The sequence below is a fragment of the Carassius auratus genome, unplaced genomic scaffold (assembly GCF_003368295.1).
Source record: "Carassius auratus strain Wakin unplaced genomic scaffold, ASM336829v1 scaf_tig00217666, whole genome shotgun sequence".
NCBI classification, from domain to species: Eukaryota; Metazoa; Chordata; class Actinopteri; order Cypriniformes; family Cyprinidae; genus Carassius; species Carassius auratus.
In genome coordinates, this window is record NW_020529171.1 from 47501 (window position 1) to 63244 (window position 15744).

The 15744-nt window shown below is 32.7% G+C and overlaps 1 protein-coding gene across 3 annotated transcripts in view; it reads right to left on the bottom strand.

The window, feature by feature from the left end:
* The window catches only part of LOC113101951 (synaptotagmin-7-like), a 110344-nt gene that overhangs the window by 17650 nt on the left and 76950 nt on the right, over positions 1–15744 (bottom strand). For 2 of the 3 annotated variants that reach the window (XM_026265709.1, XM_026265707.1), the window contains one exon: positions 10855–10971. The exons of the other annotated variant lie outside the window; for it this stretch is intronic. In XM_026265709.1, the coding sequence (XP_026121494.1) occupies positions 10855–10971 (117 nt within the window). The remainder of the gene's footprint in view (positions 1–10854; positions 10972–15744) is intronic. 3 annotated transcript variants of the gene reach the window in all.

Genomic DNA, 15744 nt, shown 5'->3' on the forward strand with positions numbered 1-15744 from the left:
TAATAAAGGCAGTAGCTTCAGCTAAAATTAAATTATATTTAATAAAAAAACATTTCATTTGTAATTTTATTTAATTAATTACAATTTTTATATTTTTTCATTATACAAATTAAATTAAATAATGAATTAAATAAAACAATATGTTTATAGATAGATAGATAAAGAGATAGATTTCATGTTTATTTTATTTTAAATTAAATTTTATTAAATGAAACAATCTTTCATTATAAATTATAAATATTAATTAATTAAAATATATATTTTATATATGTAGGCTACTAAAACTATTGAACACTTTTGTATCATGTTGATGTTATTGCCGTTTATAAAAGCAATAAGCTGATGTTTATTTTAGTTGATAAGATAAAACACAATTAAAAAAACAAATAAAGTATTATTTAAAATAATTAAATATTAATATTTATAGATATTACATAAAACATGCTATTAAATATGTTTTATATAATATTTACTAAAATAATTAGAAACTAATTATTACATAAACTCTTTGTAGAGCATCCCTTAGTTTTACTTTTTCTTCCTTTCTCTCTCTCTCTTTCTTTTCTTTCTCTCTCTCTCTCTTTCTGTGTAATTATATATGTAAATGCATCACATTACAGAAGTCAAACAGTCTGCGACGCACTCGTACTGCACTAGCCAGTGCACTTCAGTGTTTTCAGTCCATAATGCACGACTTTAAGTGTCACATGGCTGTATTGAAACACTCCTCTTTCACAAACCAGCATGTGAGGAGAAACAAGACAGAGAGAAACAGAAGATTTTTCTTGAGCCGATGTGTATAAACATCTCCTGCTATGGAGTAGATGTTATATATTGATGATGAATGCTTATGATTATTAATGCATGTAGAGGCAGCCTGCAGGTGTGTGGAGCGGCCAGTATGAGGCGCACGGAGCCCGAATCCCCTGACATCTGCAATGTGCTCTTCCAAGCGCTCTCGCCTCGAAAGTGGGCTGTTGGCATGGCAACCGAGGGGAGGTGAGAGTGTGTGTGAGGGATGGACGGGCAGCAAACAGGACACCATAGTGCACAAACATCAGACGAGGAGAAGGATATATGACAGGTACAGGTGAGCGCCTCGCTGACACACACACACACACACACACATTCAGAGGCGGGCCGCTTCGGGGTTCACCGTGACCTGTTATACTATCCTGCATTTACCTGGCCCGGGAAGCAAGGCACGCACCTCGACGCGTCCAGGCTGGAGAGAGACCCCCCCCCTCTATACAGATTCCCATTAGAAACACACAACACAAAGTCATGCTGATCGCACAGCCACACAACGTACTAGAGATGCTTACATAACCAACCCACAATGCACAGCGGCATGAGAGCGAACACAATAACACATTACTTCATGTGTGTGTGAGATGCAACGGCCTTTCGAGACAAAAGTCAAAGCCTGTCCAGTACAACACACACACACACACACACACACACACATTCATTCACTTCATTTAAAGCGTGTCATAATTTCTTGGACAGCAGCCCTCCATGCTGAACACACACACACACACACACACACACACACAGATGCAGAACAGCTCAATTAAAAATCTGATGCTCTTGGGCAAGACAGACCAAGTTTGCCATAAATATCCTTTAAGGAATAGTTCATCTACTAATAAAAATCATCTTCTCATAAACGTTGTTCCAAACGCTTTCGATGTAATGTGGAAAACAAAAGAAGATGTTTAGCAGAATGTGCAAGCTGCTCTTTTTCCTACTTTCGATTTTCACAGAAGGATGTACATTTTATTTCTTTGGAAATGCACTATGTTTTGTTTTGCCTTCTATTTTTGTTTTATTTTTCTTTAAAAAGAGAAAATATATATAAAAGAAAGACCATATAACTGTACAGCTATTATTATATTGTTAAGCATAGTACATATTTGTAAAACAACTTTTTAACTAGTTATAAAAAGTTATAAAAATTACCTTAAAATTAGAGATGCATGGCAAACGTAAAATAAACCTGCTATCTTAAAATGAAAGCTTATCAATTAATCAAAACTATATAAAATTATTATATAAAAAATTATTTAATGTGAATTTAACTATTTAATTTGTGTGTGTGTGTATATATATATATACATTTACATAAACATGCTATACATTCAAATATAATCATGTTAGATAATTTATAAATTTCTATAAATTTAACTCAAAGTAAAATGATTGTTCAGAATTCTCTTTTTTGGGTGAACTCACCTTTGAAAAGACACATGTACATTCACAAATGCACTGACAAAACATTTAAATTAAATAAAATACAGTAAAAACCCACAAGTTTAAACAGCTTCTCTATCCAGGTAAGCATTACTAATATTGCTCATAAAGCATAAAGAGGTCATGAACTGAGAAATCTTAATTGTGTGAGGGCTTCAAGGCATATATAGAGACTTGGAGCAGAAAGAAAGTGCTCAAGAAGCCTCTCACAACACCTGCATTAGCAAACAGTGAGAAAGTCTTCAGACTAGCTCTAGCATCGAGGGCCAGAGCGTGACTGCAGGCCGTGTGAATCCTCAAACTGTACGAGTCTTTCTCTTCAGCATGTTAAATCCTCGTCCCTCTCGTTAATACACCTGCTTTAAACACACACTGCGCTCTCTCTTTATCTACAGCTCATTACAGAAGATTATCTACTCGAGCGAAGTGCTAGGAGCTCACACACACACACACACACACATACACACAGTGTGGAGTAACTAAGCGTTCAGGTACACATGCACATCATTAGTCAAACATTAACATTTCATGAAAATACTGAATTAAAGTTTATATAATCGTTTTTTTTATTAATTTGATTATTTTTAATCTCATTATATTAACTACTTTATTAATATATTGTATTATACTGCATATGCATAAACAGAATGCATGTATTTATATATTTACATTAATATTTATTATAACTAAAAATATTTTATGTGTGTACATATATACAGAAATATATAATTTGGTATATAGTATTTATATAAAACAACATGTAAACAAAAATATAATATATAAATTATATAGAGACATTGTAATATACATTGTAAAATAATAAATTTGTCACACACATAGATTTTTTTCATTAAAATTTTTGATGTATTATTTTATATATGCATATATATTTGAATTTTTATATTTAAGAAAAATTGTATTTATATTTATATTTTATTAAGTATATTATGCACACACACACACACACACACACACACACACACACACACACACACACACACAACAAACATAATTAATTTTGCATAATACTGTAAATAATATATAAATCTATTCATATTCTATCCATCCATCCTTCTATCTTCACACATCCAGCATTGAAAGAAAGTGTCAGCTAAATTATTAAATCTAAATATATAACTTTATACCTATATACAGTTGTAAGGTGAAGTATTCACATTTATTAATATAGAAATGAGGAGCTTCACTTATTTCCAGTTTGCAGCTTTGAAGGCATTAAAACATATAACTGGAAGTAAGCAAATTGTTGTGTGTGGGTTGCGACAGAGTTGCATAAATATAACCATTATATAATCATTTCAATTATATGCATTTTTATGCAAATACATGGTCGCAACAATATGTGTATCCACAGCCACAAATCACAGAGTCCCTTTATCAGCTTAACACTAGACGTGTCTAACACAAGCCACCCACATGCTGAGTGTGTGTGTGTGTGTGTGTGTGTGTGTAAGGCCACGAGTGTGTACGTTTGAACACAGTCAATAAAGAAACAAGCTTTTGTCACTGGGGTTTTAATTCCTGCTGATAATCCAGATCACACCCACTGAGAACACCAACAACATGCAGCACAGCAGTGTGTGTGTGTGTGTGTAGGGATATGCTCTTAACAATATACTTTTACTATACGACCTTAGCTGTATGCAATATACATATACGACTGCACAGTGATATACCAATAATCAGTATCGGTCGATAAAAGCAATCATCAGGGCCAGTTGTGTCCTGTCAATCAAAAGGGAGTCAGACAGCAATTTGCATGAATAAAATGTTCAATTTGACCAATTTAGGACTGATCAAGCAATCATTTCGTTTGACACTAAATGACTCCCCTGGGGTTCTAGCCAGGGTTGCCAGATCCACTGTTTTCTCCTCACCAAACGTTACCGTATTTTCCGGACTATAAGTCGCACTTTTATTCATAGTTTGGCTGGTCCTGCGACTTATAGTCAGGTGCGACTTATTTATCAAAATTAATTTGACATGAACCGAGAGAAATGAACCAAGAGAAAACATTACCGTCTCCAGCCGCCAGAGGGCGCTCTACTCTGCTCAGTTCTCCTGTAGTCTACCAATGAGCAGCATAGAGCGCCCTCTCGTGGCTGGAGACGGTAATGTTTTCTCTTGGTTCTAAATAAATGCGACTTATTGTCCAGTGCGACTAATATATGTTTTTTTCCTCATCATGACCTATTTTTAGACTGATGCGGCTTATACTCAGGTGCGACTTATAGTCCGAAAAATACGGTATTTGTAATGCGACTCTCATGCAAAAGCTTTGTGGTTTGTTACTTCTGATAAAAACGAAGTCTCAACTTTCAAATTCTGCAAATTTTTATCACAAAATTCAAACAATAGATGCTGTTTTGGCTCTCCTTAGATTGTGGAGCGCGAGTATTTCCACTTTATTACAAGTTATAGCACAAAATAAATATTAGTGAACATCAGAAGTTGTTGAAAGAGACTGTTCAAGATATTCAACTGTATTATGTTTCAATTAATGATTCAATTAGAGTGTATATATATATATATTTGTATCGTTGAGGTTACAGTTTTTAATAATAGCTTGATGTTGATTTTCATTTTTGTTTTTGTTATTTTTATATACAGTATGTGTATATGTCTTTATAGTTATTTTATATTTATTTCAGTTTTAGATGTCATTTGTTAAATGTCAACAGCATATACATACACAGCATTCATAGACTCAAACTATAAAGTGCATGAAGAAACTTCATCTGCTGTAAAACCATTGTTTTTTTATATACTATGATATTATTTTTACATGTTTAATCCCATTTCTCAATAGCATACTTTAATTAGAAAAATAACAATACCTTCTAAAATAAATAATATTATTGATTTACTAATATTCGCAAATTAAATATGGTAAAAAAGCATTATTTTTACTGTGTGTTGTAAATTAATGAATTAATGAAACCTATTTGGAACCAATTCATTTCACGTTTAATTGTCATGAAAATTATGTAAACAATAAAAAATGCTTTATGGTGTTTTTTATTTTTTATACAAATCAATAAATACAGACAGCATGTTGTACTGAATTCAAATTAGTGCCATTTAAAAAATATAAGAAATGAAATAAAATAAAAAATTCACTTCACCTTTAATTGTCATGAAGATAATGTTAACCATTAACAGTATTCAAATATGCTTTATTTTCATTATGCAAAATAGAATTGATCAGGATAGACACATTTCTATATATTTTCTAGGACTAATAATTGATTTATAAATATAATTAGTAATTATATTATTATTTATATTCATTAGTTATTATATATTATAGTAATTAAAAAAATATTAGTATAATTATTAGTTATTATATTATTATTTATATTCATTTGTTATTATATATTATAGTAATAAAATAAATATTAGTAAAATTATTAGTAATTCTATTATTATTTATATTCATTAGTTATTCCATTTTATAGTAATTAAAAATATTAGTAAAATTATTAGCAATTATATTATTATTTATATTCATTTGTTAGTATATATTATAGTAATTAAAAAAATATTACTAAAATTATTAGTAATTATAATATTATTTATATTCATTTGTTAGTATATATTATAGTAATTAAAAAAATATTACTAAAATTATTAGTAATTATAATATTATTTATATTCATTTGTTATTATATATTATAGTAATTAAAAAAATATTAGTAAAATTATATATAAGTGTTTGACATTTAAAAAGATACTCTTTATTTTAAGTAGGTCGTTTATTCATTTATATTGTAAAATATAAAATAATTATAATTGTATAATTAATTTGACTAAATTAATAGATTAAGTTCACAGCCCCAGTATTATTTTATTAGTGTTGTTGTGATGTTGGAGTGTATTAGGACCTGGGCAATCTCACTCATGCTGATTCAAACACTTCATACAGATTGAACCATCAGATCTCACTTCAAAGCATGCGTTCATGTGTGTGTGTGTGTGTATGTGTGTGTGTGTGAATACACTATCTCCGAGATCATTTGGTTTCCACATCATATATCCCACTGCTGTAATATCTGAGCGCAGCTATGATGCTTCTCCAGTGCCGAGAGTGTCCTGTTTGATTCTCATTCACAGGGCATTCTGGGTAATCACAAGCCTTCAGAGCAGCCGCGTATGGGCCAGAGGAACGTGCCAACAGCTAGAAGCCTTGGCCATTCACACACAGTCTCTCTGTTTCACTCCGTGTCTTCTCCTTATGAGTCTGCTATGAGTTAACTGCATGTGTGTGTGTTTGGCCAGCACTGATTTTACTCCAGCCCTAATTAACCAGGGAACGAGAGAAAAGAAAAAACACATCTGAGGTGAAAGAGAGAGAGAAAGACTGAATAAACCACCCATCAAGAGAAAGTTCACCAAAGACGATTGAACTGTGGTGCTACTTTATACAAACTAAAAAATCTCAAAAAATGTACAGAACACCTAATATAACTAATACAAAAACAGACAGTCTTAATTTACATACTTCAATGAAAATCGTGATAAAACACATATTTTGACTCTTTGAAAAAAAAAAGTTCAATATTGTATTACAATGCAAAAAGTGCCATTCATATGTGAAAATTTATCTATTTGGTGTTTTATGTATATATTTATTACATATTCATTTATTCATATTTAATATATATTTATTAAATATTCATTATGCACACAAACTAATTCACATAAAATAGCAATAAATGACTGTATTTTATGTAATGTATTTTTATGTTTTATTTTTTATGTATTTTATGAATGTATTTTAAAAAAGGTAATATTTTGCTAGAAAAAAGGCAGAATTTGAACCAGTTCACTGAAATGTTGTTTATTCCAACACTTATACTGTGTGTGTGTGTGTGTGTGTATATATATTATATAAATAAAGTTTTATAAGTAAAACAAAAAATATATACATTTTGATGTTTAAGACTAAGACTAAGACTAAGAAAAATTATATGTTCATATAAATAATAATGAATTATTAAAAAGAACAAATAGTTATTAATACGTTAAAACACATAAATATATAATTACATAACAAATAATTATTAATAAAATACTATTATTGTTTAATATATGTGTGTGTGTATTTTTATTATAACATTAATGTTATATCATTGTATTATATTCAAATACATAATATATATAATTGAAAATGTAATATATATGACCCTGAAGCACAAAAGCAGTGAAAGTCTCTGGGGTATAATTTTAGCAAAAGCCAAAGAAAAAAAAAAACATTATACTGTATATGTCAAAATTATTGATTTTTCTTTTATGCAAAAAATCATTAGGATATTAGGTAAAGATCATGTTCAATGAAGATATTTAGTAAATTTCCTACCGTAAATATATCAAAACTTCAGTTTAGATTAGTAATATGCATTGCTAAGAATTCAACTTTTAAGGTGATTTTCTCACTATTTATATTTTTTTGCATCAAATTGTATCTCGGCCAAATAATGCCAGATCCTAATGTACACATCTCAATTTAGAAAAACTTACACTTAAGACTGATTTTGTTGTCCAGGGTCACTTATATTATTTAAAACACACACACACATCCTGATTCCTAAAACTGAACAGCACTGTGTATAATGTGCTTTATATTTTTTTCCGGTTAAGAGCAACAATACTCGGCTTCACCAGAGGAGGCGCTAGCAGCACAGGAACTACAGGTGTTTGCATCATAATGAAGTCCTGCATCAGTCTGTATAATAGTGATGGTGATCAGGGCGACCCATGATGCTTCTCTTGGTGTTTAAAGAGGCATCCGAGTGTGTGTCAGCACCAGTCTCAGGAGACGTACACCACTTCAGTCAGAGGCCTGTAAAAGAGCCTCGACTCTCCAGGTGACAGACACCGAGAGAGAGACACTCAGGTCTGCGTTCTCTCATTTAGCTGCGATCACTCGTCCGCCCTCTAAATGATCCAAATCTAATTCAGCCTGTGACTCAGTGCCATTATCCAGTGCAAAAACATAGTGTGATGATCGCTGGTTAACCAGAGAGGATTTCCCTGGAGAGTGTGTGCTGTGTGTTATATAGAGAGCAATGCTTTTTAATAAATGAATGTTTATGTGAGTGACAGAAACAATAAAAAAACCCTCTCGGAGCAATTCACCAAATTCATAATACACACACACACACACAGAGGAAAACAAACGCACTAGCTGTGTTCAAAATACCATACACTCAAAGTAAATATGCAGTATAAGATATCCCACAATGCAATGCGCTCAAGCGTTCACTAACAGTGACAAAAGATGCTGAAGCTCATTAAACCAATCAATAGATTTTTATTGTATTTTATTTTATTTGTAACTAATGAAATATCCATATTTGCATAATTTTTTAAATACATATTTATACTTTTATACTTTCAAAATAATACCTGTAAATATTGTTATTATGTAAATTTGATTTATTATTTAATCCGATGTTGTGTAAAAATGCTTTACATTTTCAAATTCTGATGAATTTTTTTTTTATTTATTATTTTTAATCATAATTTGGGAATATTGAATAATTGTCCAGTTTACAGAACAATATTTACATTTATTTTGATATTTGTTTATATATTATATGCAAACTGTAATCAAAAAATTGATATTATAGAATTATTTATAATATAGAATATTATATATAATACATATTTAATTTTAATAAAGATCATATGTAAATATAAATACACACACACGTACATGCATAAATACTTATATATTTAAATATATATTTATTCTATATAAAATTTATGTATATTTAATGTTTGTTCATTTATTTAACTTGTCATCATTTAACTGTTCATACTGTTTTTTTTATAAATGTATTCATAATATAAATAATATTTATTATTAATAATTATATGTTTATATTATTGTTATTTATAACAATATAATAATACATGTAAATATAGTTATTTTGTTACCTATTTTTCACCATTAAATTATAATTAGAAATCAATTTAAAGTTAAAAAAAAATGCTGAAAAATAATGTGCGTATACACTGTTACGTTTTTATGTAAATACTGCACAGTAGTTTCCGTTCAGGATGAATGTCAGAGCGGGAAGAGTAAAACTAATAATCCTAGTGAGAGAGCACAAATATACAACATAAAGCATAAAAGAAAAGAGTGAACTCGGGGAGAACTTGAGTTCAAGGAGAGCAGAGATAAAAGGATCTGATGCTAAAGTCAGACGACGAAAGAAGAACAAATAGGGATAAAAATGCCAATAACAGAAATAAACAAGGCACACACAAGACGTTCAGTCAAGATCACAACAGTTCAAGTCTCAGCGTGAAGGAAGTCGCTGTATCTCACACCTCATTGGCTGAGCTCTGGCCCAATGGCGTTCAAACAGCCGTTAGCCTCAGGTGATTCTCATTAGCATGATTAATGAGCTCAGCACTTATTAACGCCATTCAACCGAATGTACAGCTTGTTAATTCGAAGCTCTCTTCTACGAGCAAGAAACCTCGTTTAGACACAAAGGCAGCATTATATCCTTATTAAATATTAAAGATTGCAGCTGTGTGTGATTACTCATTGAAAATGATGAATATAAACAGTCAAGAACATACTAATGTACACAAAAATCAATCTGCACTATGCACTATTGTGCTGTTCTTTAAGTAGCATGTCATTAAACTTTGTTCTCGTTCATTCAACTTTCTGCATCAATGCTAAAAGTGTTGATTAAAGGATTAACGGAATTAAAAACAGACTATTTTACTCGCTTGCATGTGCAATATATTTTTAGGCTTAGAGTATTGCAATGTAAACACGACAGCACACTAACATCATGCTATGATAAAATCAACTGAATGTGCCGCTAACATCAAACTATTGGAATAGAAATGGTTAGAAATGCACTATTTATTCAGAATGTGTCTGTTCTATGTATTTTGATGCTAATTTGATTAATGCGTCGTTAGTATTCTTGTAAATAGAGCAATTTCGCATTGATACCGGAAATGATCAAATTTGATCAATTTTTATATATTTGACTCATCTTTTGCACGTACAACATACTTTTAAGGCATATTTGAATATGTAAATATGACAGCATGCTAAGGTGCTACAATACTATAATAATCAATTGAAAGCACTTTTTCTCAAGTAGTTGCTATTCGCTATTAGCAGCATGCTAACATCAAACCATTGTAATCAAACGAGAATTGCTTCTTGTGTGCTATTTTTTTGCAATCATTTTGTATTAATGCTTATTAGATCAACATATTTTCCCAAAACTTGTGCACACTTTGTATTTCAAATGTTTATTAGAGTATAACACTGTTAGATTAGCAATATGTAAAGTCTATTAAGAGTTGGTTCTCATGTGTAGAGCTCTTTTGTGAGGCTCCCTATGAAGTGCACTACAAATAACGCTCATATGAGATTTGTCAGCCCAGAGCAGAGCTTGAGAGAAACTACTGGCTATTCGGTATTACCCACAATGCCGTGCTCTCTGGCAGGTGCTCATCCGCTTGCAGTGGGTTGGTCAAACATATAACACATCTCTCTCCACACACACACACACACATGCGCACACACACTCTGACAGATACCTCTTTTCAGGGGGGGTTTCTTGACCGGCCGGTTCTTCCTGTAGGTCTGGCAGATGGGCAAAGTCGTCCTGCTCGGCCAAACCGATCGCGAGAGAGAGAACCACCATTTTTCCTTCCCTTCACCAAGAAAAGGACACACAAAACAAAGAAAGAGCAGAAAGAGAGAGCAGTAAAGTGCAGAAAGTAGGAGTCGAGAATGAGAGGAAACAGGAAGGAGAAACTGTTAGTAGGAAGCAGATATTATTCATGTTAATTTGAGTTTGGGATATCGGCCCGGTTCCTCAGACAGCACTGCACAAATACTGCTTTATGATGTTCTGTTTTACAGCAGCTGGTTCACAAACATGCTCTTATTTTTATGTTTATGCTCTTTAAAGACCTCATTAGATCCTCAAGAAATGCCACATAGGTAATGAAATGTAGATTTTGCATTAACCAGCTGTACACGCGCATATCTGTGTCGATTATATGATGAAACTTTGCAGCTCAAGATATAATGCAGCTTTTCTTAAAGGGACAGTTCACACCAAAAAAAAAACCTGTATGAGTTTTGGAAGTTGTGCTTCAGTAAATGATCATTTTTGGGTGAACTATGCCTTTAATTAAGGCCTGTTCACACCAAGAAGCAAGAACGATAACTATATGTATATATATCACTTTGTCACTTTGTAAAGAAACCCTAATAATGTTCTGTTCTGATTTAAATGTTCTGTTAAAACAAGTAAAATCTTTGTCAGACTTGTATTTTTATCAACGCAAACAGGTATTGCAATTTTGCATTTAAACAATATTCAAATTTCATGTCAGATTTGTATATTATTTAGTATCAGGTTGTACGTTGCTGTAAAGAAAAATAACGTGTTTCGCTGGCGTTGAGATATGCAAACTGAAACCAGACAACATTTTGTTGCACTCTGTGTGAATAGTTTAGTGAAATACTAATTCTCCAGTCAATTCCCGTCACATTTAGAGCAGCTTTGGTTTGAACAGGCCTGTAGCACTCAAACTCTCTCACACACACACACACACACACACACACACACACACACACACACACACACACACACACACACATTGATTTACCGTCTTCTTCACTCAACACATTGTCTGGATCCTCTCTCTGCACCTGTCTCACTCTTTCCCTCTTCACTGGTGTTTTCATCCCTCTCTTTCTCTCTCCAGCCTTAATTGAGGGCCGTTAGAAAGATCTGGACTAATTGTTTCTATTTGAGAGTGCCGTGTGTGTGTGTGTGTGTGTGTGGTGTCAGCACTGAGCTGCTGCTTTTTGGGTCACTGCTCACCCTCTATCTCCTCTCCTCTCTTCTCTTCTCTTCTCCTCTTCTCTTCTTCATTTTTCACTCTCTTTACAAAACCTCCTCATCTCTGAGCCTCAATCTCTCTCTAATATCCTGCTCTTAAACTCCTCTTAAACTGATTTTGAAATCTGCCGTCTCTCCCTCCTGATTTGAAAGGAATAGTTCACATGAATTATTAGGTTTATCAGTCACATAATGTTAAATACTAATATTTAATTTTAGTTTTATACACACACTTATATATATATATATATATATATATATATATTAATCTTTTTAATAGGGCTTTATTTTCAGTTTGTGTCTTTGGCAGTTTTTTAAATATTACTTTACTACTTAAGTGTAATTTAAGTTTTTATTACATTTAGTTCTTCAAGTTTGACAACATTTCTGTTTAGTTTAATTTAATATTCAATTTATTTCAGCATTATTCTAATTAAAATATAGAAAAATAGTTTATAATATGCATATTCATATTTACAATAATTAAGTTAATAAATGAAGACAAAGTATATAAAATAATTAATATAATTTATTAAATGTGAATATACAGTCTGTTATTCTTTTATATATTTTGCCTGCATCTCTTAAGTTAATTATTGTCATCTTTAAATACTTAATACTATTAAATGTCATCTTTTCAAGTTTTTATGTTATGCTACTCTATACTATTTTACTTTTATAGTATTTTTCATGTTACTCTTATCATATTGTGACACTCTTTTTTAGTGGCACAATTTTTTTTCTTAATTAAAACATTTTAGTATTTAGCGTTTTATTTTTAATTCATTAAATACCTTATTTATGAAAATATGTCCAGGCCAAATTTTTAACATCCCTAAGTTGTACATTCTTCGAAATATCTCCCAAAAAATCCAAAGCAGCATACAGGTTTGAAACAACATGAATGTGAAGTTATCAATGCCAGTATTCATTTCCAGATGAGCTATTCCTTTCAGTCCTAACCTTGTCATGTGGTATTATGATCTCTTGTTCTTCACTTCTCCTCCCATCTAAAGTGGTTTAATACTCTTCATCCCTCCCCTTTCACTTCCCCTTCTTCCATTTTTCTTCTCTCTCTCGCTGTAAATCCATCCGCTCCTTCATATTCTCCTGGGCTTCCCTCCATTTTGGCACTCTCTGGCTATTTTTACCTTTCAGAATTTAATGGCTGCAAAAAATAGCTCCTGGCTGGTGCGACTACACACTCGCACACATACGACACACACTCGTGCACGCAACAGACAGGAATCATTATTGTCAAGGCAATAAAAGGAGGCACTTTTCCGGTGAGAGCTGGATGGGTGAATGTTTCGGGATGTTCACAGGACTGTCTCTGACCACACACCAACAACCCTCAATTACACCCCACCTCCCCCTTCCTCTCTTTCTTTCTCCGTCCTCCCTTTCTCTGTCTCTATGTCAGACCCAAGGCCGTGTATGTATGTCAATGACATCCCCCTTTAACCAGCGGAGATGCAATATTTAGTCTTCCCAGCATAAGCGGAACAAGGATGTTTTGGGAATTGCATACTTCCATTCTATTTTTTGCAGTATGCATATTGTTCACAATTCGTGAATTCTCTGTATGCATGAAAAAAATATATATATTTATATGTACACAGTATGCAAATATCAAGAATTACTGTATTTCAGGATGCAATGCATTTAACTTTACATTTTGAACTCAAAGCAATATTACTTTTTAGTCTCTTTGGCTATTGCATTATTTTAAGTTTTCTGCAGGTAAATCTAATAAAAAAAATTCCATTTAGTAATAATGGACATGCAAGGACAAATGTTATAGGTCATCTGAGAATTAAATGCATGCAGAAAATCTGCATCTATACTGTACAGCATCAATAGTAACAGTAGTATGGTAGCATGCATTTCTAAACTGGGACTCAGACTCGATTTTCCCACTTTCTTATTTCTGTCTCTGTCCTGGGGTAACAATCAATTTTGAGAGAAATGATTCGGAGGACAGAAAATCAATGCTTCAGGGTTAATGTGAATATGTAGCGAAGACCATCTCAACACCTGGCTGCAAACAAACTGTGAAAAATACACACGTACGGTATAACCAAACATAAACATTTAATGGAATAGTTCACCCAAAAATGATAAAAATCGTAATGTTACAAAACCCTGTGGCAGACGTTCTTAACAGAAATGTAACAATTAGATTTGTATGCAGCTTTTTCCTGAGCTAGATTAAGAGGATTAAGAGCAGAATGAAGAATACATATCAAACATAAGATGTGCATCTGAAATATGAGCATGGAAATATCATGTGGCACGAGTTAATGGCATTTGTTGAAAATATCCACAGCCTTTCACTAGAAAGTCTTTTTCAAACCTGTCATAAAAAGCTGTTGACCTGGCAGCGTGTGAAGACACCTAGCTATTCATCACTGAATCACTGTGATTAAATGTGAAAATAACAGGCTTTCTCTCACACCGACCCCATTCGGGAAAGCATCTATTTTAATTCAATTAACTGCGTCACAACAGAGCCAAACGTCGCGTATGCACAACTGAGGCAAGCTTACAAATTCAACCGTGTTACATCACTTGAGAACCATGAAATCCATCAATCATGCCGATTTGCTGCGAGTTCACGTGTGGATAATCTTGGGAAATTAGATGATGTTCAGTCGCGTTAATTGTTTGTCATTTGAGCTGAGACCTGCCCTCCTTTCCTCCACAGTTCACGCGGTGGCAGGCAAAGAGATTTACCGAGACACTGTCATATAAACCCAGCCTTTTGAAGACCTGTACCCCTGTCAAGCAGTTGTTATGTGCTATGGTCGGTTGATAGTCGGCAGTCCTGTTCGCTCAAGAAGTCACGGCTGTTTTAGGGCATTATGTTTTGCAGACTTCGAATAAACGGAGTATGAATGTAACGATGGCTATGGATGTGGTTGACTCAAAAAAATAATATTTTTCCTTTAGCTCAAGTGGTAGAGCTTTGCGCTATCAAGCGCAAGGTTGGGGGTTCGATTCCCCGGGAACACATGATCGGTAAAAATTGATAGCCTGACTGCACTGTAAGTCGCTTTGGATAAAAGCGTCTGCTAAATGCATAAATAAATGTACTCACTTTCATGTCATTCTAAACCCCATATGATGTTTTTTCCTCCATGAAACACAAAATCAGAATATCAGTGAGCTTCTTTTCCATAAAATGAAGTCATACAGTGACCTATAAATTTTTCGAAGACTACAAAAAAGCACCCTAAAAGAAGTGATCCACAATATTTAAAGTCTTTAGAAGTTTTAATATGACTTCAGAAGACTTTGAATGTAGTGTAGAAGTTGTATGGACTATTTTTATGGTGTTGTGAAAGACGTTTGAACAATTTTTGGAATTACAGTACATGAAAAAACTGAATTATTATTTTGGAGTGAACGGCCCCTTTAAACGCAGAAGAAACACATTAAACATTCATGAACACACTCACACATCGGCAAACACATGCCCAAACAAAAACACATGTGCTGACACACATATTTAAAATTTGTCCTGGTACCATATCTCCAGCGGTCCCCTGAGGTCCTAAAATGTGACATA